Source organism: Rhamphochromis sp. 'chilingali' (genome assembly GCF_963969265.1).
Source record: "Rhamphochromis sp. 'chilingali' genome assembly, chromosome: 10".
NCBI classification, from domain to species: Eukaryota; Metazoa; Chordata; class Actinopteri; order Cichliformes; family Cichlidae; genus Rhamphochromis; species Rhamphochromis sp. 'chilingali'.
This window is the reverse complement of record NC_137937.1, coordinates 35,171,359-35,198,280: the sequence shown is the minus strand read 5'-3', so window position 1 is coordinate 35,198,280 and position 26,922 is coordinate 35,171,359. Positions and strand designations below refer to the sequence as shown.

The 26,922-nt window shown below is 39.3% G+C and overlaps 3 protein-coding genes across 6 annotated transcripts in view; 1 reads left to right on the top strand and 2 right to left on the bottom strand.

The window, feature by feature from the left end:
- LOC308403588 (serine/threonine-protein kinase N2-like) overlaps positions 1–19,796 on the bottom strand; it is a 29,053-nt gene extending 9,257 nt beyond the window's left edge. For 2 of the 4 annotated variants that reach the window (XM_080893140.1, XM_080893138.1), the window contains exons 1-10: positions 16,805–19,796; positions 16,370–16,618; positions 13,488–13,639; positions 12,760–12,958; positions 9,123–9,245; positions 7,219–7,325; positions 2,303–2,446; positions 663–738; positions 380–572; positions 22–157 (exon numbers count right to left, since the gene is read on the bottom strand). In XM_080893140.1, the coding sequence (XP_080749266.1) occupies positions 22–157; positions 380–572; positions 663–738; positions 2,303–2,446; positions 7,219–7,325; positions 9,123–9,245; positions 12,760–12,958; positions 13,488–13,639; positions 16,370–16,535 (1,296 nt within the window). In that variant the 5' untranslated portion in view covers positions 16,536–16,618; positions 16,805–19,796. The remainder of the gene's footprint in view (positions 1–21; positions 158–379; positions 573–662; positions 739–2,302; positions 2,447–7,218; positions 7,326–9,122; positions 9,246–12,759; positions 12,959–13,487; positions 13,640–16,369; positions 16,619–16,804) is intronic. The other 2 variants (XM_080893141.1, XM_080893139.1) reach the window with 2 other exon arrangements.
- Positions 19,797–20,006: 210 nt separating this feature from the next.
- Positions 20,007–24,604, top strand: seta (SET nuclear proto-oncogene a). The gene is made up of 8 exons (XM_080893150.1): positions 20,007–20,239; positions 21,336–21,393; positions 22,100–22,242; positions 22,376–22,479; positions 22,606–22,719; positions 23,197–23,367; positions 23,484–23,615; positions 23,712–24,604. Exons 1-8 carry the CDS (start codon positions 20,167–20,169, stop codon positions 23,733–23,735), a joined length of 819 nt encoding a protein of 272 aa, XP_080749276.1. The 5' UTR covers positions 20,007–20,166; the 3' UTR covers positions 23,736–24,604.
- LOC308403595 (uncharacterized protein) lies at positions 24,265–26,780 on the bottom strand. Its single transcript, XM_080893152.1, has 2 exons — positions 25,796–26,780; positions 24,265–24,838 (listed from the first exon to the last, which is right to left on the bottom strand). Exons 1-2 carry the CDS (start codon positions 26,217–26,219, stop codon positions 24,684–24,686), a joined length of 579 nt encoding a protein of 192 aa, XP_080749278.1. The 5' UTR covers positions 26,220–26,780; the 3' UTR covers positions 24,265–24,683.
- Between the last annotated feature and the right edge of the window lie 142 nt (positions 26,781–26,922).

Genomic DNA, 26,922 nt, shown 5'->3' with positions numbered 1-26,922 from the left:
CAACTATTGCTAATGACTTACCAGTTTTTCTTGCAGTGTGGGCACAGATGATGTTCGGTGCACTGCACTGATGATGCCAGCTGTGTTTTCTTCCTGGTCGAGGATGTTGGGAGAGGGCTGATCCTCAGTGATGCTCAGTCTGATTACTGGAGCTTCGCTGCAGCCCCACAGAGACAAGTGTTGAAAAATGTAGTGAGATAGTAGACAGTCAAAAAATACTAAGAGAGGCCAGGACCTGGAGGCAAACTACTGACATTATCATTGGAAAAGTTTTATCTCCTCACAGTACTATATACATAAAAATAAAAAAAAATCAAGCTAAAATACACAATAAGAACTATCTATCACAATGTGAGATGAACTTATGATTAGTTCATACCTTGGCAGTGAAGTGGTAGTTTGAGGCTCCTTTTCAGTTGCATGGGGGGCATTGTTGGCCACCAGGTCAGGGGTCGCAGAGAAAGATGAGCTGAATGTGGTGAAGGAGCTGTAGCGAGGGAGGATGCTCATCATCAGATGACCCCAAGTGGCAAAGTTCATGTTCATCTGGGCTGCTCTGAGAAAGTTCTTCCCTGACAAAGAAAACAAATCAAATCATCATTTCACTGCAGAAACACAAATTCAGTCTGAATAAATCTGTTTGGGGGCTTTTGTGTTTGTACCTCTCTCTTTAGTGAAGATGCACCGCTGACGTCTCAGCTTTGGCTGCCGTTCGAGCACAGTGTCAATAAATCGAAGCTGTAAAATACAAATCAAACAGATTTCTTTTAACTTTTGAGAAATTAACTGCATTTCTATCCAACTGGGATGAAGAAGCATGGCTAATATTGCACCTTATTGGCTGTGATAGTTGGCACTATCTGATTAATGTGTGGATTAATTTGAGACAGAAAAAAGGCAAAGTGTCACAGTGAAAGGCTCAAAGCTGTGAGTGTGGTGCCAAAGCTCACCCAATGTTAGATTTCTGTTCCTCGATAAGACTCTACTTTGTTGAATCAGAACATAATGTGGAGCATATTAGATTTCCTACAACCACACTGAAATCTGTCAACATGCAGCTCTTTATGGGACTCTGAAGTGTGTTGGATTAATGTGAGAATGTTAAAATGAAATAATATTGACTTTAAACAGCTCACTGAACACTTTTAAAGCACGTTTGCATCTGATTTTCCCTCCTCTCAGGGCTGGATGACTAACAAAAGACTGAGCAGATTAAGTTTGCCACTTACCACTTGCCACCACATCTAAAAACCTCCTTTTATAACCCTTCCAGAACAAGAGAAAAGGTTTGGAGATGCACAGTATTCTTTCAGTCTGGTTTCAGAGAGTTACACTCCACTAAAGAGCTCTCATTAAAGTCTCCAATGACCTTTTGATGGCTGCAGATAAGAATGACTGTTCCAAGTCTTTGCTTTCATCAGCCTTTGAAACCGCTGATCATCAGCTTTTGATCCACAGGTCAAACAGCATGGCAGTGATTTTGGTTTACCTCACTGGTTTACTGATTTTTGGGTTCGGTGGGTGAGTTTTGGTCTGATTTTGCTTCTTTATCATTCAGTTTTCTTGGTTAAGTTCTCTTTTATATTCACTGTATATCCTCATTAGGTCATATTATCAGCAGTTTTGAAATAGTTTCTTATCATTTTTATGCCAAGATCATTCGACTGTACTTCTCTTTGAAACCTCACGAACTGGATATCCAGCTCAATCGACTGTCTTAATGCAATCAGGGTGCAAGGCTAGGTGACAAATAATTGCTCCTGAGAACATCAGTGCTCAAGCAGCTAGTGGGGTCCCTGTCATTCACAGTAAACTCTAACATGTGGAACCGTGGGATCATTTTTGATCAGTCCTTGATGTTTGATGCTCACAAAAAGTCTCTGACCCACTCTTGTTTTTTCCAGTTAGTAAATCTTGTTAAACTTTAGTCTGAAAAAGTGATTTGGAGATGCTTGTTCATGCCTTCATCTCCTCTCACTTGGATTATTGTAATCCACTGTTTTTTCATCTGTTAATCGCCTCCAGTCTTTTTGCATTGACTTCCTGTCAGGTTTAGTGTTTAGTTTAAAATCTTAAAATCTCCTGCCTTTCTGGATGTGACCTGTAGGAACTTGGTTTGATGCTGAGGCTAACTTTAGTGGATGACTTATCAGGCTTAATGTCGGCATTTACTACAACTTTTTCTGGTGTATATCTAGTATAATATGATTAAGCCGATTGCTCTCTTTATGCTGTATGTGTGCATCTATGTTTTGTTGTTCTTTGCCACTGCACCGTACACAAGGCAGGTGGTTGTATGTACCTTAGTGTAGAGGAGGCCCTGTGGCTCTAAAGTTATCCCCTGGTTGATGATTGGGTTTTCCATCATCTCCTCCAGTCGCAGGAACTTGACTGCACACATCGCCCTCTGGTCCCGCCAGAAGACACCGACCTCCAGCTCCCGGGACTGCCAGCAGAGCGAGGACCAGCAGAGAAAACACAGACTGAAGGTTTGAGCGGGAAGTGAGCACCACCATGACTGAAATGGTAGTAGCAACATGTTGTGATTCATTTCTGTTGCAATTGAGAATCTTTAGAAGAGGTTCAATCATGTTTGTGATCACTGACTCATTGTTGTGAGGCTGTTTTTATCAGATTAAAGGAAGCCTGTGAGTATTTGCTGGAGTCTTTAAAGTTTCACTGTGGATTGGTGAGAGGAGTAAAGTTACTTATTATATTTCAGTTTAACTGAGTGTTTCTAATTAATAGAGCCAAAGGTTGTTTGCAGCTGTTAGTGAATAAATCGTTGATGTTTTTAAAAATCAAAATGTCACACAATATCTTCAGCAAAGTTAATTGTTCTTTGCTAATTTCAGGATGTTCTTCTTTTTCTTACTGTACTGCAAATTGGAAACCAAGTTCTTGAAACAAACAAGCATCTACAGTACTAAGCATGTCTTTAGCTCAGGCTGTGATGAACTAATACCTGCAGGTAGAGGGCGACCCCTGCTGCTCTCAGACTGAACTGCAACAACAATTTAGTCTATGGCGCAAGAATGTTCACTGCTGGAGTAATGGGTAGGAGGGTTCGGTTCATCATGATGCACAACAGCACCCACGATACACTAGAATTTAATGGCTTCCTGCCAGTGAAACATGGAGTAGGGCTCAGCAGATGAGGAAAAAACTCATTTTACTAGTCACTTTAACTTCATGGAAAAAGTGGCAAAAACAAGGAAAGACGTGAAGGAACATAACAAAGGCTGTAATAAAAAAAAGAAAGAAAGAATGAAATAGCTTATAGAGTGAAAAGATGAGTGAAAAAAGTGGAAAAACTCCATTATAACCCTAAAGACTGCAATTATAGCTCTTAATCTTTATTTATATCATGATTTTTATACATTAAAAATGTTGTCACAGCAAAGTAATGTTCAGAATTTATCTGTGGTTATTACCTGCAGTTGTAGGTTCAGATTATCATGTGAAATGGAAAACACATTAATGATGGCTCAGTGTATCCTCTGCTATAATAAATGAAGCACTGAAGCACCTTTCCTGCATATTTAAGAAGCTACAAGCAGCTCTTATTATGGCTGCAGATATGTCAGGGTCGCTTTACTCACTGCCCACAAAACTGTATTCATCTACAAGATTTTAATACAAGACCTTCATCAGGCAATCAGCTACTTTATTTTAAAGGTCATATCTATACATGTGTAGATTGTAGATTTTAACTGTAATTGTTAAGCATTTATTGAATAACTATTATATTAGATATAATTTTCATGGTGCTGGACTTGTTGTGATGGTTTTTGGAATTTTATTAATTATTTTCAGACCCCTTTGTTCTCGTTCTTCATGGTTATTTGGTGATATTTTAATCTCTTAAGCTGGGATTCGTGGCTTATATGGTTGAGGCAAAATGAGGCGCTCGCTGAGGGTAAAATCTCAGAGCAGCACAGAAGTGTAAAGAAGCATCCAAGGGTGGAGTGAAACAATAATTCAATACGGTAACTCGACTCCATCACTGGCTCTGCGTTATTTAAGGTTGCAACCACATCAGATTTTCTCTTTCTTCCTCATGGCAAAAGAATTGCACTCAAAATAAGAGGATGTGCAGAGCATCTGTATCCATAACTGCAGAAAAGATCGCACTGACTGAGTTGTCAATGTGTGCTAAGGCTGAAAGTGCCAATCAAAAGCTCACCAGGAACACATCAGTCCCACACTGACATGCAAAACCATCAGCCGACGTCTTATAAGCATTCAGATGGTTATGTTTATAGTAAAGCATCCAGCCAAAGTATTGTAAGACTTCATTCACACTCACCGAATTTAAACTACAACAATGCATAAAAGCTTAATCTATTTGTTTTAACTGGACTTTTTGACTGACCTGCTCTCTGAGATGTATTTTCACCATTTAGCTGCATCTATTTTTTTATTCCCCCTCTCTCATCTCCACTTTTCATTTGACCATCCATTACGCTGGAAGTCGCCTAATGTGCTGTGCAGAGAAGCACTTACCTACTGCAGCCGTGCCGGGTGAAAAACAGAGAGGGCTGGGCTGGGCGAGGGCACACAGTGTAAGGTGAATCTGACAAGATCCTTCTACTCCTGACTTTGTCTATTTTGTCCCAGTTCTTCTGAACTAAACTCAAAATAGTCAAGAAGTGTGCTTCAATTAATTGTGTTCTTTCCAAAGGAACTCGTTAAGACCTTGGGGCTGTGTTTTGGTTTTATGTTGTTTCTCCCAGTTCATATGTCCCTGAGAGGAGCCTCTTCATACTGTCATGGTCTTTGGCTTTGTGTTGTTTTGGGGTTTTGAATTCTTAATTAACATATTTGGGTTTCTGTTTTGGGGTTTATAGACTGGACTTTAGATTTCTGTGTTTGTTGTTTATTATCTTTATTCAGTCTTTGGTTCCAGTTTTATACTTTAAGGTTTTCATGGTAATAGCTTTCTGTTTTGTGTGTTTTGGCTCCTCTTTAACTTTCATGTTCTTACAGTGACTTTGGGTGTTTCTGGTTTCTTTTATTGTTATTCGTTTCTTCTTAGTCTTCTTGTTTCCACCCTCTTCTCTTTAGTCCAGCTTTCTTTATCATTGTCCTTCTGTTCCCCCCGAATTAGTCCATTCATGTTTAGTCTTTCTTTGTTTCAGAAATGGTTGGTTGTTCCTTTCCTGTTTTATTTTGATAGATGTCTGTCTGTCTCATTGTCCTCACCTGTGTCTGATCCTAATCAGCACTCTGTGTATCTGTGTATCTTCCCTCTTTTGATGTGCCTGCCCTTTGCTGACCTCTTTGCTTTTGTGGATTTTGTTCTCATTTGGACTTCATTTCATTGGCCATCAAAGCATGCTATTTGTTGGGGCTTTCTGACTTCTGCCTCCTACATGTGGGTTCTTATTCCTGCTCATTGCGATACATGTGTGTAGTCTGATTACTCTCTGACCTGCACAGCGCCCTTGTACAGTCTATATGGTTGGGTGCTTGCTATATTGTTCTTGTCAGCACATGAAGTGTTACTACAGCATGTACTAAGCTGCTGATGCTGTTTTTATCTGCATCAATGTCACACAGACAAAGGTCATAACAAGAAGAACAGATTGTAATGGATCTTGTTTCCTTGAAGTGTGCTGCACAGCAACTGAACAGTATTCAAACAGCGCCTCATTTCTGTAATTAGAAACAGGATGATTGGGAGGGAAGTAAATGGGCAGGAAGGCCAGTTTGAACGTGGGCGGTGTGGATTAGAGCGAACATGAAAAATGACTCACAAATGCTGAAAGCTGGCTCGCCGTCGCAGCGGTTTAAATCATGGGGAAAACGAGAGGAAAATATGTGCTACTCTGTTTTTCTGCAGTTTAACTTCCCACTATAACTGATATGATCAAAAAGTTTAGTAAAAGCTGCCAAACATGAGCGTGCCCTGACATGATGTTCCAGAAACTCGGAGCTAATTAATGCTGCGACTGGTAGCCCTGAGATTTTTGATTGCAGAAATGCTGATCAGAGTTAGTTCAATCAACTCTGAGTATCGTCACCCTGAGTTAAGGCCATGAGTAATGAAAGAAAGCCCTCATTAGTGGAGCTCGGGTAACTTAATTCACCATGGCAGCAAATATTTAAAGGGTAGGGCCTTTTATTTTTTCTGCGTCGTCCAGTCATTATTTACCCAAATTTTCATTAACAGATGAAGCCGAGGGGTGTACTACGGAGTGAGACTGGTGGGTTAGGGAGCAACGATGAGTTTAAAGTCAGTTTTACAAGGGTGGCCGCGGTAAGTTATGCTTCTTTCAGTTTAAAATTGGAAGCGTCTCCTCTTAACTCATTCTTGTATTTACAGCATGTTTGAGCGATGATTGATCTAAGAGCGATCCCTTTTTGCAGAAGACAAGTCATGTGAAACATGAAATGCCCCCTTTTAGCCTGAAGCAGAATCCTGGTTTGACACAGACCGTTCATAACCCATGTTCAACTGGGGTTTTTCGTTTTGTCGAGCCAGCTAACACAAAGAAAGCCTGGTTTTACAGAATTCACTTCTTAATATATACCACTGGAATTTGAGCAGATTTTACATTTCATTTGTAAATCAAATTATTCAGCTGTAGCCTGACAGTAAAGACGTGTAGATCACACAGATTACATGGTAACTGAGTCAGAGTTTACGTTAATTCTCTTTCTGGAACAGAAAACCTAGAGTTTCCCTGATCTCAGGATTAATAAACCTGCTTCTGGAACAAAGCCCAGGTTTCTGACAGTCCCCTGGTGCTTAAACTCCAGTTGCTTTAATTCATGCCAACCTGTTGTTTCAGTTTCCTTGGTTCAAAATCTGATTCTGATTGAATTTTTTTGTTTTACTGGTGCAGGCTTCTTTTAAACCATCCTCACTGCTTTCGTCTCCACAGCTTGAGGTAAATATGTTTGATTGTGTGACGTGGCAGACTGCAGATGGTGAGAAACATGATTCTGATTCACTAACATGAGCTCTGTGGTCAGAACAAAAATGACTAGTGAACATGTTTCATGAATCTGATGGTAATTTTGAATGTGCACTTTGTGTTTAGTGTATTAACATTTCACTGAATGAGACCCATTATGACAAAAGAGATGAGCAACAGTCTGATAAATTGACATAATTTATGCTAGGAAATAAAAATGGACTATTACTTTGTTGTTTTCCCACTCCTCAGTTAACGTGGTTAACTAAGTATCTGATGGTGTGTAGGGACTCACCCGCTCTAGCTGGATGTAGAACGTCTGGTCCCAGCTCAGCCTGCTGACGGATGCCCAGCGCGTCCGGCCGACCACTCTGCCGTCCAGCCTGAGCACACCACTGATCTCTGCGGTGAGACAAACATTTACGTTTTACTGGCTGTGTCCTGAACAGGCTTGATTTTTACAGCAGTGAAGATTTACATGAATGTTCATTTTATTTACTAGGTGCTTTTAATTTGTAAATCCAACATAATTCTAATAATTCTGACAACTTTGTCTAACTAATCAGGGGCTTTTATACTGAAAATATGACACTAAATCATCCTGATAAATTTTGTATTACTAACTGAAGTCTTAAATTTTGAAAATCCAACATTCAACCTGAGAGCTTTCTATAAAAGGTTTTTATTTTCAGAAACTGGGGTTAGTCTGCTGGACCCACCAAAGCAGTAGAATATGGATGAATGAGTAATAAACAATAAATTAATGCGTACCCCTGCACGCAACTTTTTCTAGATATTATTTTTTGTACCTTTACATTGAAGGTTCAAGGCTGGTTTTGAGCAGCTGCAACGCATAAAGGTGCTTTGTACCTTAATGAATAAGAAACACCTGTCAATGGTCCAGCAGCACTACCTTAGAGGGTACCTCCCAGTAATTATCCACCGTACTCTTAATGGTACAAAAGTACTTTTCTGAGAGTATCATGTGAATCTGACTGGAGCCAGACGGTTCGCCTTCCAAAAGATCAAGCTTATGAAATCATGCTGGTTTATTTATCTTCTATTTTAGGAAAATAACAACTAAATGTCAGGGCATTTAACAAAGGACCTTTCAACATCCTTGACAGAGGATATGATATAATTTAAAGTAATAAGCTCACTTATTGTAATAGATTACCTTTAAAAGCACTCCATACTTCACAAAAAAGTAGGTTAACCCATTGAGCACGGCACCAGATTTCAGTGTTCGGCTGTGACACTGTGGCACTCATACTGATGTAAATGTCTTTTTAAAACAGAGACCGGGAGTCACACTATTCATGCAGCTAAATGTAATCTCACGTGAGCTGGAATTAATAAAGCTGTTTAATAATCTTTCTTTTATTGTGCAGAGTATGCTCTAAAGTGTTTGCATTTACTGAATCCATTTAGAATTTCAACATTATGCACTCCACTCCACACTGTATATAAATGCCACTTGTTTTGCACATATTCAACTCTGTATATTTTGTATATTTTATTATTATTATTATTATTATTTTTATTTATTTTTTATTTATTTTTTTATTTTTTTTTACTATTTAATTTGTAAAAATGTGTATACACACACACACACACACACACACACACGTAGGAAAATATTTAGTATACACATCCAGAAATGCATACACTATTATATATTGTACATATATTTATTAGTTTCAGGTTGGCCATTCTTGTATTTTGCTCGTTTGTGTTGTTGTGTTTGCACATCTCTGTTGCTTGTGGGGCTCGCACACAAGAATTTCACTCGCATGTGCTGTGCCAGTGTGCCTGCACATGTGATGTGACAATAAAAAGTGATTTGATTTGATTTGATTTTGATTTGAAAACACTGTAAAAGTGACCAGATTGTCAAACCTTCTGCTTGCAAGAGACAGCCAATCAGAAGAAAGTTGGCTTGTTGGAGAAGTTAGGATGTTGTTTGAGCTTGTTTGAGTCAGAAGATGACCTGAAGTGCTGCACAAAGGCTCAGTGTAAGTTAAATAAAAATTATTTTGAATTGTTAATGATGCAAAGCTATCCTAGTAGAGTGCAAAAGCAAAAATGTGGCACTATAAATGAACATAAAAACGTCAATTTAATTATTTCCTTGTTCCAACTAAGATGAAATCACTCGTGTCCAAGGAAACATTTTAAAAATGCAAAATGTCTGCTTACCTGGAGGTCCGTCTGGTTTGTGAGCAGCTGGTGTCTCTGCAGGGTTTGGATGGTCTTCTTGCTCTGAATCTCCCAGAGGTTTCAGTAAATCCTCACATCCAAGAAGCCGGACTTCAAGTTTGCCTAAAGACATTTTTAAAAAACAAAACAAACTTTAAGATTCTAAAAACATCCTGAAATGATCACTAAACGATTATATTCTCACAAAATACTTAATCACTACATTATGTAACAATGCCTCCCCTTCCCAAGTCCTTAGTAATGAATTGCATTTAAGACCAAAATGAATGGAGCCTTTTAAAATAAAACCTTTTCTTTTTCTGCATGAATAAATCTCTCATGCTTCTAATCAGCGCTGTCTGGAGCTGCTCGCTGAGCATTCACATCCTCATTTTCTCCCTTTCTCCGTACTGCTAACAGCTGTGAAGCACAAAATCACCCCGAGTAGGGCTGAACTATATATCGCATTTGCGATAATATCGCGACATGATCAAGTGCAATTTTCTAACCGCAAAGGCTGCGATTATACTCTGGACATGTCCAAATTCATGGGCTGCATCCTCCTGAGGCCGCATTTGTAGACCGATTACGTCACAGCGACGTGCCGAAGGCTGTCCAAATTACTACCATATCCCAGAATTCATAGCGCGGCCCAGCCAAACTCCAGTTTCCAGCAATGGCGGCCGCTACTAAGTTTTAAAATTACTCATACTAATCTTTCTGGGTCACAAAATAAACTTTTAACATATTTTCAGGCGAGAAAGTAGTTGTGTAAACATCAAATATCTGCTCGGTTTATCAAGATATCCCATATTTGCAAAAGTGCTTCGACGTTTTCAGAGGCGTCTGCTACCCACCAGCTCGACAGCTAGCCGGGAGCTCGAGGGTTACTGATGCGGCCGAGAACGGCACAACTCCCGGCACATCATTTTCAGATCACCGCGGAGTTTCGCTGCTCGGGTTAAACGTAATATATAAGTCACTTAGACAACCTAAAAATGTTATTGTTGGGCTTTTTTCAGTGTTTTGTTTGTTCGTGAGTAAATCGGTTTGGCTGAGATTAAAGTTATTAGATTAGATAAAATAAAACTTTATTAATCCCCCGGGTGGGTTCCTCCTTGGTTTTCACACAGCTGACTAAACGTCAAACAGAAAACTTATTAAACAGAAGTATGAGACAGTCGAGAATTTACGCCAGTGTCTGGTTATATTTTAGATAGCAAGAAGCAGACGGCCGAGTTTATTAAACTCCACCGAGACAGCGGTGACGCTAATCAGAAGGCTAGACCGTCCAATTTCACGCCTTTAAACTTTAAAGGCGTGTTTGTGTGTGTGTTTATACAATTGCTATTATGTTTGCACTTTATGTGTAATGTTACTGACTGCAGAGATCAGTAAGATGTGTGTATTTTTTATTTATTAGTTTTATTTATTTAATATTATTTTTTAATTGAATGACTGTCTAGTAGTTCACAGATGTCGAAAAACTGAGTGTGGTAAAGCCACTGATTTTTTTTTATGTATATTTCTGCAATCTGCACATTGTACTGACTTTCATTTTAATGTTTACACCAGGGTTCCTTGTCAGCACTTTATGCTCAGATGTTTGTAAGCTAAAAATAAACTATTGTGTATGTTCAAATATACTGTTGTGATTGAAGAAGTTAAATAAAAATGTCAGTCATCAATTCATGCATCACCTCATGTCATCATAACAGAGGTCTGTCTTCCAGGAAAGAACAGTTTAAAATTAATGTAATATAGTATTGGCCATACTATATGATGTATTGCTTGTCTTTGTTTAATAATACAGAAGACAAAGACCTTAAAAAATAATCGCATATCGCATCGCAATCGCAATATTGGGGCAAAAAATCGCAATTAGATTATTTTCCATAATCGTTCAGCCCTAACCCCGAGTGAGACCCGATCTGAATGCTCGCCGCATACAGAGCAACTCCAGGATTCGTCTCCTCGTTACATCATCATCATCATGAGGCTTTTTTTTTGCCTTTTTAGTCTCCAGCAGGGAGAGATGGGCTTACAAGTGAACTGTCCAAAACCAGCAGATTACATGTCTGATTATCCACTGCCAGAGGTCAGCGTATGGTTAGCCATGTTCCAACACTGGGCAGGAATGGTGCCGCTAGAAAGAGCTGTGTGTTAGAGAGGAAAAAAACAAAGCTTTCTTTGAGATGTAGGTGTTTGATTTTTAAAGGTCAGTAATAATTTCACACAGATTTCCTGGGAATAACTACTTAAAAATAGTGTTTAATTAGTAGACTTGCAATTAGTTAAATCCAGTTATCTTCCGGTCTTCTGAATGTACTAACACATAAAATGTGTCTATAATTAAACATATGATTCTGTAATAAGTGAATGATTTGTGTTTAAAGAGAGCCGTTCCTTCATGAAATTCACTTTCCTCTGTAAGCTTGTTTGTTAGTTTCTTCCAGGAGCAGGAGGTTATTATGGAGCTAAAGAAAATAAAACGAGAAGCTGAATAATCCCTTAAAACGTGAAAATCAGGTCTGTCTCATAATCTCCAAATGACTGAGTGGGTTCATTTATGCACGCATTTTGTTTTTAACATTATTTTATTGTAATTTTCCACTTCTGATCACCACATTATGTTTAGTAGTGAACCATGGCCAACAGACTATAATAAAGATTAAAAACAACCTGATTATGATAAATTCGATAAGAGCAGAATGACCAGATTGGAGCAACGTTTCCTGGTCTGCTGTATGAGTAGATGGTGGGATCAGAATCTGACATAAACAAGAATTGTATTGATGGTTTAGGCTGCTGGTGATGTGACGTGTATGATAGTCAATCTTAAAGTAGTCATGGAGAGAGATTTCAATTTCAGGTATTTAAACCATCATTAATAATGACAGGCTCCTCCTCCTTTCAGCTGCTCCTTTTAGGGGTCGCAATTTAGATCATCTGTCTACATCTCAGCCTCTCGCTGGCATCCCCTCTGTTAAACCTCTACATGTCATCCTTTATTACATCAGGTGCCTGGAAGCTCCACATTCAACATCCATTGCCCAGTTTATCCTCCAGTTTATCCTCTCAGTCCCGCCTCTAACTTTGTCTCCAAACCGCTCATCCTCAGCAGTCTCTCTGATGTCATTATTTCTAATCCGGTCTATCCTGGTCATTCCCAATAAAAAACCTCGATATCTTCACCTCTGCCACCTCCAGCTCTGCTTTGTGTCTTTTTCTCAGTGCCACCATCTCTAAACCATACATCAGAGCAGGTCTCACTACCATCTTATAAACCTTCCCTCTCACGCTCGCTTCTATCCTGCCACAAACCCACCTGACACACGTCTTCACTCACTCCACCCTGCCGACACACTCTCCTTCCCCCCTCTCATGCACTGTCCATTTTAGCTTTAGATAATGCTGACAGGCTAATTCATACTTAATGCACTGTGCAACCTTCACTAAAAACTGTGTTATGTATATTCTTACAGATTTTTGGGGTCAAATTATTGAAACATTTGACCCATGACTATACCTATATCTGAGGTATGCTCTAGTAAATTAATTTGCAAACAGAGCTGTCTCTAAAAGTACACTTTTAAATGTAGGTACTGCTCAGAAAAAGCATAGTTTGTGCTGGTACCGGTTAAGGAGGCAGGTCTGATGGAGAAGACGGATGGCGAGGTGGAAAGGGGACACCCAGTTGTGGGGTTTTGGGTAGAAGGAGGTCCCCCTCCTGCAGGCTGCTGTAGAGGCTCCTGTTTCTTTTCCTTCAGGCATTTCTCCAGGGAAAGCTGCAGAAGACCCAGTTTCTGGGAGGATTCCTGCACCCGAGCCTGAGCCTGCAAAGAAGATAAAGACTATATTGTTGTTTGGGCCTTTTAAATATAGGCTGTTTAGTATTTTTGGATATTGTTTGTGCTGCTTTACTTCCAACATAAATATATTTTTCAGACTTTAGATTTTATATTTTTATTTATTTTGCTTTATTTTGTGTTTTTATTATATTAGCTAATCAGTGAAAGTGATGCTCAGAACACAACTAAACGCAAACCAGAGCAAACATGAAAGTTAATATTTAACATTTCCAGCCCCATGTTTTTTCTTACCCTATACTATAATAGTCTTGCATGAATCACACTTCAAAATCATCTTTCTTTATCTGATACTGGACTTTGGTGCCGCCCCTCAGTTCATCCTCTATCTGAAAAAGCAGTTTTAGCTGCACAGTACAGCCAGTCTCAATTTTTTTCTTTCTTTCTTTCTTTTTTTTTTTTTTTTAGAAAATTCTTCAGATTTTTTAGACATGCCTTAAAACAAACTCCTTTCTCCTCTGACGTACTTTAAAATAAATGTGACTGAGAGTCCTACCTCAGCCAGGGCCTTCCGGTCCAACGATGAGATCCCTTCAAGCTCCTTCACCACATCTTTGGCCAGCACCAATGCATCTGACTCCCTCTGCACATAGTGCTGCAACTCTACCAAGCGAGCATCCACGAGACTCGCAGTGAGGGGAGATATCCCTGAGAGGGAAGAGAAAGAGAGAGTCTTGATACCTGCTATCAGTATTCCTAAATAAGAAGTAAACCCTTTTGTCTTAAATGTCACTGAGTTAAAAACACTACATTTTCTATGTGTCTGGCATTCAGCTGACACTTTTTTGAAATGTAGAAAAGCTCTAAAAGGAAGGATTAAAACATCGCAGCTAGGGAAGACCCTTCAAATGTTGCTATGTTGATACAAGAAGAAGAACACTGCATACTAAATAAACCCAGAAGTGAAAGAATCCTGTTTTCTCTTGCTGCTTGTTTTTTTGGGGTGGGGGTTTAAACGTAATTCTTAAAATTAATCAAAACCAGTGACTGACAAGAGCTGCAGAGTAATTACACTTGTGTTCTATTCAATTGATTTTATTTTGTTTTGAATTTTCATTAGTCTGCTACTAAAAGTAGATGTTTGCAAACTGGATCCGGTGACCCTGAATCATCCATTAGTTATGCTGCTATAGGCTCAGGCAGTTGGAGAACTTCCCATGATGCACTTAGGTAGCATTTATTCTACCATGCCCATGCATTTACACACCACTACTGCATTAACTCGAGTCTTCTCTCTCCTGTAATTGGTGTTGTGTCCTTGTCTCTCTCTTCTTTCTTTTGTTTCCCTGCCCCCACCCCTACAAGTCTGGTTCTCTTCCTATTAAAATGAGTTCTTTCTTCCCACTCTCACCAAATGCTTGCTGACAGGGATCATCAGATCACTAGAGATCTCTCTCTTTTATTTATATACCTTGCATAGAGGTAAATGCAGTTCAGAACACTTCACGGATGACTGACCTAATTACTGATAATAAGACATAACAAAATGTAACAAAAATGGGCAAATTAAAACAGTGGTTGAAACATCGAAGACATTTTAAATAATTAAAGTGAACCAAATAAAACAGTAAACAATCAAAAAAAAAATACAATACTGAACAGAGAGAATCATTGTGCAATAGAATAAACTGTACAACACTCAAAAAGTGGAGCTGCACGCTGTGGCGACCCACTGTGAATAAGGAGTACCTAACTATTAGTAGATTTATGCTGGATGACCAAAGGGGTTGTACTGGTTCATTCGCTGTCACCATGTCTGACATATACACTAGAGTGAGACGAGGAAGTGCTTTAAAAAAAGAGTAAAAGGGTATTTTTAATTAATATGGATACATATGGAGGTCTACTTAACAATATAACTTGGTTCGGATGACTGTTGTTGTCACCTGAAACATGAAATATATTTAGGAATATTTTTGAGAATTAAAGGTATCAATAAATTTAACCAAAGCAACATCAATGGAAAGGTTGCTACCGCAACAATAATGCCAATGTAATGTATGGTCTCAACTCAACCATAAGTCAATGAATTATTATTGTCTTGGTCTCTGGGTTTGGCCTGTGACTTAGTGAATCACACTTTTTCTGGCCCCTCTGAGTCTGAGGTGATGGTTTTCAGTCAAAAGTGAGGAGTGCTCACTTGGGGTTGGGAACGAGTTGCTGTCTTAATTGAAGGCGTAGTTGAAGTATCTTGGGGCTCTTGTTGAGGGAAGGAGGGAAATAGAGGTTGAAAGGGGGATTTGTGCAGCTGCTGTATTATTTCAGATGCTGTACTGGTCTGCTGTAGGGAACTGAATTTGAAAGCAAAGGTGTCGATCTATATTACTGCCCTCACCTATGGCCACAAGCTGCTGGCAGTGACCAAAATAATGAGGTCACGGATTCAAATGACGAACACAAGCTTTCTACAAAGGGTGTCTGGTGTTTGGTAGGGTCTCAGAGTAGAGCTGCTACTCCTCCACATCAAAAGGAGCTAATGTTTAGGGATACCTCCTGGACGTCTCCTATGAGGTGTTTTAGGAATATCCAACCGGACTTGATTATGTCTCTTGACTGGCTTGGAAATCCATCAGTCTCCCATCAAAACAGGTGAAGGAGGCGCATGGATGGGTGGATGGATGGATGGATGGACTGAGAAAATCATTTGCTAGAGTCAGCCTTTGCTTTTACACATTCTGCTGACACTTGGATACAGTGAATGAAACTGCCTGCTGTAGTAAAGAGGGCCTTTATTAGCTGTAGATGATAACATTTTAAGAAATCAATGAGAGGAAAAGAGGTCAGAGGTCCAAGAAAGGAAATGGGACCTGAGGAGCCATGGTATAGAGTTACTTGTCTCATATTCTGTCAGGCAGGAATCGTTTTTTTTAAACATTACTTTCAGAGTTTCACAAATGGCACGTATCGCCAGTTTAGAATTAAATGTCACACTTACACTCTGTCTCTAATAATCCTGTCAGAGCAGTTTCACTAGTGCAATATACTCTCATCATAACTGGGACAGGAGACTGTTGGCAGGAAATGTTAAAGTACTCACGTCACAGTATCTCTGGATCAAAAATGCATACTTTTTCACTTACAAGAAAAGCTTTTGAATTGTGATCTGTTGTTGGAAAAAATTAGTCAAACAGATAATCCCCTTTCAAAAAATGGAAGCTCTGGCAAAACCTTCATTAAAGCGCTAAATTTTCAAACCACATATCTGCATGCACTGGAAACTCGGTTGCTCCTTCTGGGTTAACGAGACAAGTTATTTGAAAATCTGACAGAATTGTTGTGACTGGCCACGGGCAATATAATAGATGATTTCACGCCTCTTTCAAGGTAATTTGCACACTTAAATAAAGTAGAAGAACAGAGTATTATAGGGGGACTCACTTGTCCCAGCACTCTGACCTCCATGAGTGGAGCTGTTAGGGTTTCCACCACCATCAACACCACTGCTGCTGCTGCTTCCAGCCTGGGCGACTTTTATAATCTGCAGTCGGATCAGCTCAATCTTAGAGCGGCTATCCTGAAGCATCTGCTGAGCCGTGGACAACATCTGATCCTGGATAACAACATCACATCAAGAGACAACAAGCCTCACTTCATCACAGACAGGTCAGCTGGGACTGGAGCAGCATGCTGATTGAACACAGACAGAGTTTAGTGGAACGTGTGGTGTAACGTGAGGAATTCACCAGAGAGAGGGTTGCACACACACAACTCATTTACATATTGGACCAAAACAAGAGCGAAAGTAGACATGGATTAAGTGTGAATAACCTGCACAGATCAGATGGAAACACTATGACTTTGCACTTCACTCACCTCGGGGTGATTCTTCGCTCCTTGCTGAATAAGGATTAATCTGTCATCCTCTGTGGAAGTGGCGGGAGGGGACTTCTCAGGTTGCGCCTCTCCACCTTCACTATCCTTGAACCACAACAAGTCCCCTGATGTGATGGTGCGTTCACAGACACACTGACTGCCTGCTTCCTGGGATGCAGCTCCTACATCTTTAGACCTTGATCAAACAGCCTGTCCTCTTGTTTGTTTTCTTCTTTCTTCCTCTACAACATGCCATTCCCACTGCATCCTCATCCTCCGGTCTGTAATCAAATCCAACCCCCCCTCCCCTGTCTCTTTTAGATGGGTTTCTTTCTGCAGAGTTCCTTTCCAGTGCCAGCACTGCTGCTGCTGCTGCTGCTGCTCTGACAGCACCGATTGCCTTCTCAGGGCTCGGCATTGGCCGTTGCATGACCACATGTTCCTGCTCTGCCACCAACCAAAAGGCAAGCAGAGCTGCTGGTGCTCTCTTTGGGACAAAGCAGAGAAGAGCCTGCGGTGCTTAGGAGATTTGTTTAACCTCCTCTAACAAGAATGAGATGAGAGACTTAAATAACTACACTGATAGCAGGAGGTGGGAAATGAGTTCCTGGATATAATGATGTAGCCTGTCTGGCTGTTTTTTACTGACAGCGTGGATTAACAGTCACGCATGACAGCTCTGTGGTTGTGGTCTCCCACTTTACTGCCTGTCAAATTGAAAGCAATTAACGTAGCTACACAATAACACACTTGAACAGACAATCCATCACACTTGCCCTAATTAGGCTGTTACACATCCACCAGCTTGAAATTGTCTCATTAAAACGTGTACATGCCAAAAGGTGATTTCTAGTATTTTTTTTTATTTTTTTTTTAAAAAAGATTGTGAGTATTTAAAGTGCTGTAAATGATTTGTTGGCCTATAATTTGTCCAACATATGTCTCATGAATTATAATGAGTCATTCTGAGCCAGAAAGAACATTCCTATCAAAAGGTAGGTTTTTGGCAAAGTAACTATTTCATATGCCTTATTTATCCAAATATAAAATGTAAATTACATTAAAAATCAATTTTCCAAAAGAGATCTGTCCAAGAGGGCGCCACAAAGTTATAAAATAGCAGTTCTAAAAAGTTAAGTAAAGTAGCCAAAAAGGACTGGATTAATTATAATGTAGAACAATAGAAGGTACAATAACTCTGTATTAAATATACTTACTAAACAGGTAATTTCTTCATTTTATAAGTAAAGCTTTCATAAATCCTGTTGACTACAGTCTATTTACCAATATCAGTAAAGGTATTAGGCATAAATAACAAACAGAAACATTGGCAATAACTTTCTGGCAGACAGACACTTTTTGGCATGCATACCAAACGTGTTTGTAGTCGTAAACCCTGCTTATACAGTGAAGACTACAACAGTTACTCGACAAAACCATCACTACATTGTAAGATTTTTTTATACGTAAATCACAAAATTACTTTGGGTATAACTAACAAGAATACAAGAATGAAGTTTCTACTTTCCACTTCCATTCAGATGTAATAAACCTAATTGATGACCACAATTAATTCTTTGGAGGTTTTTGTTCATTTGCGGTGTGATCTGTAGAGGAGATGACAATAAATGAGCAGTTTGGGACCATACACGTGTTGTAATCAGGCTGTTACACATGGTACATTGTTTATCAACTCTTTAAACTTGCAAATGGAAACCTTATTTTTTTAATAGCTTTGTCTATAGGTAAAGTGAATAACTAAGAAAGCTACTGGACATAACCTTACCTAAAGTATGTTCTTTATTCTTATCAAATTAAACATTTACAAAAAATAGCTCAGAAGAAGAAGAGACTACACTAATAGGTGTGGTACACCGCTACCAGCTTTAATGTTTCCTTATTAAACAAGCAAATACGTTTTAATCATAGATTTGTTTATAAATGTGGTGGATAACTAAGGAAGATACTGGACATAGCCTTAATAAAATATCATCCTTATTCCAATTTAAATTTTAAAAATGTAGCTAATTTTCTAATACTAATTAGCACAGACTAGCTCCTTCTTCCAACTTACAGCTTTATTTTAAGTTTGCTTAACCGTAGCCTGAGTAAATATAACAGATGACTGTAGTTAATTTGATGATCAAATATGATATTATTAAGCTATTATTCATTTTTGTTTCTTACACTTTTATTTGGTTGGGATTCAAAGCGAACAGATAGCAGTAGATCAGTAAATAGGGACCTTACTTACTTACATCCACTACCTGTATTTTATTTCCCCCCTTGCCAAAACTGCAAATACAAATAAATTTTATCATAGCTTCATTTGTAAACACAGTAGGAAACTAATCAAGCTCCCGGGCATGACCTTAACTAAAATATATTCTCTATTCAAATCCAAATTTAAATAAAATAAATGGCGCTAGAGTCAAAACCATTCATAACAGTTAATTAACACAGATCACCATTAAGGGGTTCCTTTTTCCAACTTACAGTTAGTTTTAAGTTAGAAGCTTAGCACTGGCTGAAGTACACACAACAAATGACCGGTTAATTTGATCATCTGAAATTACACACACACACACACACACACACACACACACACACACACACACACACACACACACATATATATATATGGCAGTAGATGAGCAAATAGGAACCTAAGACATGTAATTATGCAGTTACACTTCAACTAGCTTGTCTTTTTCCTTACTAAACCAGCAAATACAAATATATTATCATACATTCGTTTACAAGCACAGTGGAGAACTAAGCAACCTTCTGGCCATAACCTCAACCAAAATATATTTTGTATTCATAACTAAATAAAACAATTGAACTGGAGTCAAATCGTTCCTAACAGCTAATTAGCACTGACCACCAGAATGAGGCTCTTCCAACTGACATTCAGCTTTTTTTTTTAAGTGCGCAAGTGTGAGTCGGCAGCTTCGGCCTGGCCTGAGTAAATCTAACATATTACAACAAGTTAATTTCATAATCGAATATGACATTAATAAAAGTGATAATTGCAGGTTTTGCTCATTTCTGGTGTTATTTTAAGAGAAGAGACGGCGGTAAATCAGCAAATTGGAGCCAAGTAGTAAGACCTATTTTGAGAGGCGGAGCTGGTCTTCTCCATTCGGCGAGGCGTGTTCGTAATGAAAGGAGCGCGTGAGCGGCGCTTGCTCTGACTTCCTCGCTCATCGGCAGCTACATTGTGTGGAAAGCAGCACGTTGTTGGCTTCTGCACGCTGAACTTTACGCCGAATAAACGTTCTCCTGTTTAAGGAGAAACCGGATTCAAAGCTACCAGATATTTTCTCAGACGTCTGTAAGTTACCCCAGCTTGCGAAAACATGTCGGCCTCGGCGGCAAAAGTGAGTAAAAAGGAGCTGAACTCAAACCATGACGGAGCGGATGAGACCTCCGGTAAGGGGAATGGCGGCCTCCTGTTCACCGCCATTTTCACTTTCTTCTCTTAACATATTTTTGCATTGCCACTTTGTGCATTATTCCTGCTAATTATTTTGTGCACTGCTTTGATTTTTGCATCACGCCACGGGAGCTTCTTCATGGTTGGCCACGGCGGTTGCTGCGTGTATTCGCGCTGCGCTAACGGTGGCTAGCTCCGCAGCTAACATGCCGCTTCTCTTGCCTTCTGTTGTTCAATTCAGACCGGTGCTGAGAGGCCATGTTAGCTCCTTAATTTAGCATCATCAGCGTGGCCAGTGATGTCGAAGGCTCCTAACTGAGTGTCCGTGTGTAATCTTGAAAGAATATTTTTCTGTGTTTGGGAGTAAAATCACTCCACACTATCCGATAAAGGGTTGCAGCTAATTATTTTTTGTTTTAAAAGGGTTAAAGTTGGCCGTTTCAATTAGCAGTTAGCCAGCCTGTGTGTTGTTGTTGTAACGTTACCTAATGCTAGCAGACGACGCTGTGTTTTGTTACCGCTAAAGATGCATTTAAATCAACTGGTCACGCAGTCAGGTGAACCGGATAATTATTTTATGTGGACGAAAACACACAGGATTTCTACTGTATGGGGGACGGTTTCACAGTAATGGGGGGTATTCTGGCATCTGTCCCCGGTTTTGGTCCCTCATGTTATCGCGGCTCTGTGTGTGTGTGTGCACTCAGATGTCCCACATTTAAACCACGCGGCCTTATAGGTAGCAGCCGGCAGGAAACGGTGAGTGTCTGAGCCGCTAGAGCTGCAGCTATTGGCCGCTTACCTTACGTTAACCTCCGGGGGATTTAATCAGGCATATATCTTTACTTACACTGTACTAACGCAGAATTAAGTTGGGTTTTATTTGCGCTCCGGTAGGTGTTGGTATAAAATTACATTTGGTGTAAAAAGAATTTTCAGATAATGGCAAACTTAGTTTCTCTGTAAAATAAGTTTGTATGAAGGACTGACTAAAAGTAAAAAATAAATAAATGGATAATCGAGGTCCTACTTGACTGTTGCTGTGTGTAATTTGCATATAATAATCTTTTAACAATTTTTTGTTTCCCACAGAGAAAGAGCAGCAAGAAGCTATTGAACACATTGATGAAGTTCAAAATGAAATTGACAGGTAATAAACCTTTTAAGCTAAACGTGTCCTTATAGGGGTAGATTTTCTGCCTTTTAGAAATCTCGGTGATGTTTGCTACATGTTTTGATGAAAAGAGGAACTATGTCGCTAAATTAACATGCTACAATCTGGAAACCTGCATAATCACTGAACTGCATTAAGATGCAGTTATTATAGTGAACAGCCAGAATATTAAATATGACATAGCTTAAAGTGGAAGGGTTGAATAAATTGAAATGCAAGGCAGCATTGTTCATTGTGGTGAAAATGACACTAGAGCATAAAGTAAAATATCAATTAAATATAATTAAACATCTAAATATAATTTAGTGAGGGATTTAATAGGCATATGTCGAAATGTAAATTGGGTTGTTTTGGTGTAAGGCAGAGTTTGGGCTTTTCTTCTATTGAAGAAAAATGAAACTTTTCTTTTAAATTGAATGGTTTTCCTTCAATTTTAAGTACAACTCAAATGAATGTGAATTGAGCTAAATTGGATGATGTTCCAAAAGGTAAACTGAAAGCATATGAGACAATAAACCCTTTTTAAATAATCAATAAATCCAAAATGCAAATAAAGTTTGGGCACAACACTGTCCACTGTTGGACACGCATATGTAAATAAATATAGCATTTATCTATATGTTGACATTACACTTGGTTACCCGGATTGTGCAAATTTTAAACTTCTCTTTTTCTTGTTCAGGTTGAATGAGCAAGCAAGTGAGGAGATCCTCAAAGTAGAACAGAAATACAACAAACTCCGTCAGCCATTCTTTCAAAAGAGGTCAGAACTGATCGCCAAAATCCCCAACTTCTGGGTCACCACATTTGTCAACCATCCACAGGGTAAGCAGATAATCTAAGAAATTTTATTACTCTAATTTGTCTATATTTAAAAATGGCATCACAGTGCCAAGTGTGAGTGATGTGGACAGTGAATCAAGTTTTAAATCTGTATAACCATATGTTCTTCCTACAGTATCAGCCCTACTGGGGGAGGAAGATGAGGAAGCGCTTCATTACCTGAGCCGAGTGGAGGTGACGGAGTTTGAAGACATCAAGTCAGGCTACAGAATAGATTTTGTAAGTGTTTAATGGTTTCACGTAACACTTTAGTGACTATTTTTATTTTTTTTAATTATTTTTTTCCTTCATTTGCAAGTTTTCTTACCTGGGTGCATTTTTAATTTTTCTTTTTCCTTTTTTTAGTATTTTGATGAAAATCCGTACTTCGAAAACAAAGTTCTTTCCAAAGAGTTCCATCTGAATGAGAGCGGAGACCCATCTTCAAAGTCAACAGAAATCAAATGGAAATCAGGAAAGGTATGCACAGCTTTCAGTTTGTCAACCAAAGTAAATGAGTGGATCACCACTTTGACCTATCATGTTTATCAGTGCCAGAGCAAGCTCATTGACTAAACACTCACGATTGACAGTACTCCTGTTTGACATAATGAAGTTAATTTTTTGTTTTGGATAAGACTTTAAACCTACAACTGGGACCATAGACTCATCAGTGAGGTGTTTACAGAGACCAGAGATAAGTCAGAAATGTGATCATAAGGAGTTGCCCTCTGCTGGCAAAGAAGTAGTAATGCAGGTTAAAGACTACTCTATTTTCATAACCCAGAGCTATTAAATCTACAGTTTATAGATTTTATTCAGAATTGTAGTGAGTTTGTGACTTTTATATCTCACATTGTTAGTTTTAAATGTAATGTGCTGATAATGGGTAGTGCTGAGAATTTTTTTTTTTCCTGTACCAGTCACAAACTGTTTGGTAACTCCTGATGTTTTTAGGACCTGACCAAGCGCTCCAGCCAGACACAGAACAAAGCAGGAAGGAAGAGGCAACACGAAGAACCAGAGAGCTTCTTCACTTGGTTCACTGATCATGCCGACGCGGGCGCTGATGAGCTCGGGGAGGTCATCAAGGATGACATCTGGCCAAACCCTCTGCAGTACTACCTGGTATGTTTATGATGTTTAGTCTGTATTACAATGTTCTCACATCTTTCATCAATCCATGAAATGATAACAATGTAAGAACCAGAGCAAGAAAATGCTTAAGATTTCCTCATCTCTAGGTTCCTGATATGGAGGATGAAGAGGGTGAAGGTGAGGAAGATGAAGAGGATGAGGAGGGTCTGGAGGACATTGATGAGGAAGGAGATGAAGATGGCGAGGAAGATGAAGAGGATGATGGAGAAGATGGAGAGGTAATCTACTAAAAGCTGAGAAAATTGATGTGAGTGGTGCGGGGTCACCTCCCCTCCCTCTTCACTTGCTAACTGCGTGATGTCTCGCTCTTTCAGGACGACGAGGGAGAAGATGACTAAGAAAACCACCATTTACCAAGACCCTCAACCTTCTATTCCCTGTTCAGTTTTTCCACTCATGTTCGGGAGCAAAGGTTTTATTTTATTTTTTGTTACTTTTTTTTTCTTTTCTTTTTTTAATCCGTGTGTGCTTCATTTTCCATTCTGAAGCCTCTTTCACTTGTTGGTGCCATTTTTTGTTATCCCTCGACTCATCTAAGGCAAATGGCACTTTGCCCTGAATTTTGAGTACCATCCCCCTCAAGTCATCTAAAAATGATAATAAAAAAGTCTAAAAAATAGAATCAGCACGGCATCCTAAGTAGATTTGAAGACTATTCACACAGAAGTTCTTCTGTTCAAGGTTGTGTGGTAAATTGATTAAAGCCATGGTGTAGTGACCTAGCGCTAGCAGACCTCTAAATATTTTTTTTTCTTTCATTTTTTTTTAATTTTATTTTATTTTTTTTCATTTGGGATGTTGAATCCTTAAAACTTATTTTCCCCTACGTGCTTAATGAGTACCAGCTCATTCCTTTGACTTGTAATGTTTAGAGGGAGGGCAGGGTGGGGCAGGAGTATGTTGGATATTGGGGAGAGTGGTTATTTTGACACCATTTCTATGGGACTTTTTTTTTTTCATTGTATTGTTTTACAGATATCCATGAGATTTGAAATGACATTTTTAATAAAGAACAAAATGGAAAAAAAAACAAGCTTGTAAATTTTGCCCCCCACTGCTTCATGGGTTTAAAAAATGGACCTGTTATCTCAGAATTTACATTTAATCACCCCTTTTCCTTTTTCGCTTGGGGTGGGGGGAAGAAATTGTTTTAAATTTGAGGTGTACAACTTGCTTTGTTACGATAATAAAACTTACTGTGTATAAATGTGTGGGTGCATTCAAATTTAAGAAAATATAATTCAGGTAGTGGCAAAGGCACCAGGGTTAACTACTTGTAAAGTCTGTCAGCTGGAGAAGGATTTTGGAGTCATAAGCAGGCTGGAAGCAAAGTCCTCTGATAGTAGGCGATGGGTGATTAAAGCCAAGAAGGTGTGCTCCGATTCCTTGAATTTGCTTTTTGTTATCCTGTCAGGCCAGTCACTTGGCTGGAAGGCCCAACCTAGAGAAAAGTGACAAAATCAGTTACCTGAAAGCAAGATGTAACTTGTTCAGGTGTTTCAGAGAAGTGGGATACATGTCAGTGCAGGTTAACCATAAAAGCCTGAATTCAGATGTACTAAATCCCGACTTAAAAATGAACTATTTTCCAGATCTGTATTTAATAACTTCAAGTGCTTTAGCTTGGATAAAAAACACACTTGAAAGAAATGTGCATGTCTCAACGTTCATTACACACAAATGCAGTCAGCCGTACCTTTAAAAAGTAAGGGGTGAGTATCTAAGGAAACATCTAACCTATATAAATTTGTTCAAAACAAGCATCTTATAAGAAGGCCTAGTCATATCTCTAAAGTTGTGGCCAGGTAGGGCTCTATATGTGACTGAGTTGCAGTCATCTAAGGGATCAAATTCATGTTTCAGATTGTGGCACAGATGGTATAACACAAGGCCTTAAACCTGCATTCTTTTCAAAGGCCACCAGGGGGTAAATCTTGTGGCCTCAACGGGACTTCTGGTCCTTTACAAGTCTATGGGAAAACTACCCTCTGCTCTGCCCCTGGAAAACTTTTTTTTTGTGGTGCGCTAATGGCTCAGTCGCTCATTTTGGGGCATAATAAAACATTTCATAAACGGGTCATTCAAAATGTCAAGATTATCCAGGATACGCAGATAGGAAATAGTTTGGCAGATTGCAAACAATAATTTTTCATCTGTTTAGATAAGGTTTTACTACTAATATACAGTTAAAATATATTGGATTAACTTGTTTATATGACTGTAAAGCACAAAAATATACAACTAACATATAAAGACGTAAAACAGAGTTATTATAGTTGTTTATTTCTAATTTATTTTAAGTTTTTATTTCCTCGATCAGTAGATCGACGTTTCGATTTAGCTTTCTCACACATGAGTTTAGTTAACTGTAATAACCCTGATGTGTAGGTTTACCCACCTAGGTGAGTGTTACACCTGGGACAGGTGGCCACGGTCCAGGAGAACCCCGGGAACCAGGAGAAGCGCTTGTCTGACGGCCAGTGCTGAGTAACGTCGGCTTTTCTGAACGTGATCACCTCAAACCGGTGTCCGTGGGGATTTTCAAACAGCTGAACGTTAACCCTTCGACCCCCGAGCAGCGTGTCGTTGCGGCTGGAGAGCGCCAGCCGGCTAGGCACGGAGCGGATGTCCGTCCCGAGTGCTAACTCGTGTCCGCAAGCCCTGCACAGGATCAGGGTGTCCGTGCTGCTAGCTCCTCGGTCCTGTGCCTCCGCTGCAGCAGCCGCAACACACGCTTCACCGAGCTTGTGGGCACTGGGGTAAAACAGGAGCATAAAGAAAACGTACTGCCCCAGCATGTTTGTTAGCAGCCACGCGCACATGGAAGGCTAACCACAAGCTAAGCTAACTGAAACTCTTAGCAGCTTTGTTTTTAGCTGACACGGCGCATGGAGCGAGAATCAATAATTGGCTGTCAGATATCAGCACAAATGATAAAACATATAAATCTCTGACCACTAAATTTTTGTGTACATTTATTATATCGTTTCGATTGGTGGACTTTGGAGCGGCTGGCTAGTATAAACGTGTTAGCTTAAGATTCGGAAGTGCCACAGAAATAAACAGGAAGTGGATTCATCTCTAGCTCATCTCAGACGTCGAGCACTGCGGTGTTATTTAACTGGAAAACGGCTATTTACTTTAGCAGAAAAGCCACCAGTATACATGATCTGAATTTGAAAAGTAAAGCATTTAACAATATGTTCATTTTTTTTGGTCTGGGTTTTTTTTTTTGTTATAACGGTTTTGTGCTGCGTTCACGTTACATGGTTTCAAACGGAATTCCCGAAACCGTCATAACAAAGGTATCTGCTGCAGCTCCATTGTTGCTATAAATATGTAACAACTGATCTCATTTTATAAAGTTTAAGAGATAGATTATTCCTATTAGAATTGAAGCGTGAAACCATTTAAGAAGGGTATTAATTTATTTGGATTTTTTCCGACACCACCTAAAGGCAGCGTGGACTTCACGATTACTTTTAATGGTTACCACGGACAACGCTTGCACAAAACTTTCCTCTC

Bases quoted from the DNA above. Each gene is read 5' to 3' on its own strand.
- seta (XM_080893150.1), top strand. From the start codon at position 20,167: ATGTCGGCCTCGGCGGCAAAAGTGAGTAAAAAGGAGCTGAACTCAAAC. The intron at 22,243-22,375 runs GTAAGCAGATAA...TTCTTCCTACAG, and splicing joins ATTTGTCAACCATCCACAGG to TATCAGCCCTACTGGGGGAG. The intron at 23,368-23,483 runs GTATGTTTATGA...CCTCATCTCTAG, and splicing joins ACCCTCTGCAGTACTACCTG to GTTCCTGATATGGAGGATGA.
- LOC308403595 (XM_080893152.1), bottom strand. From the start codon at position 26,219: ATGTGCGCGTGGCTGCTAACAAACATGCTGGGGCAGTACGTTTTCTTT. The intron at 24,839-25,795 runs GTGGGTAAACCT...ACTTTTCTCTAG, and splicing joins CAGGTGTAACACTCACCTAG to GTTGGGCCTTCCAGCCAAGT.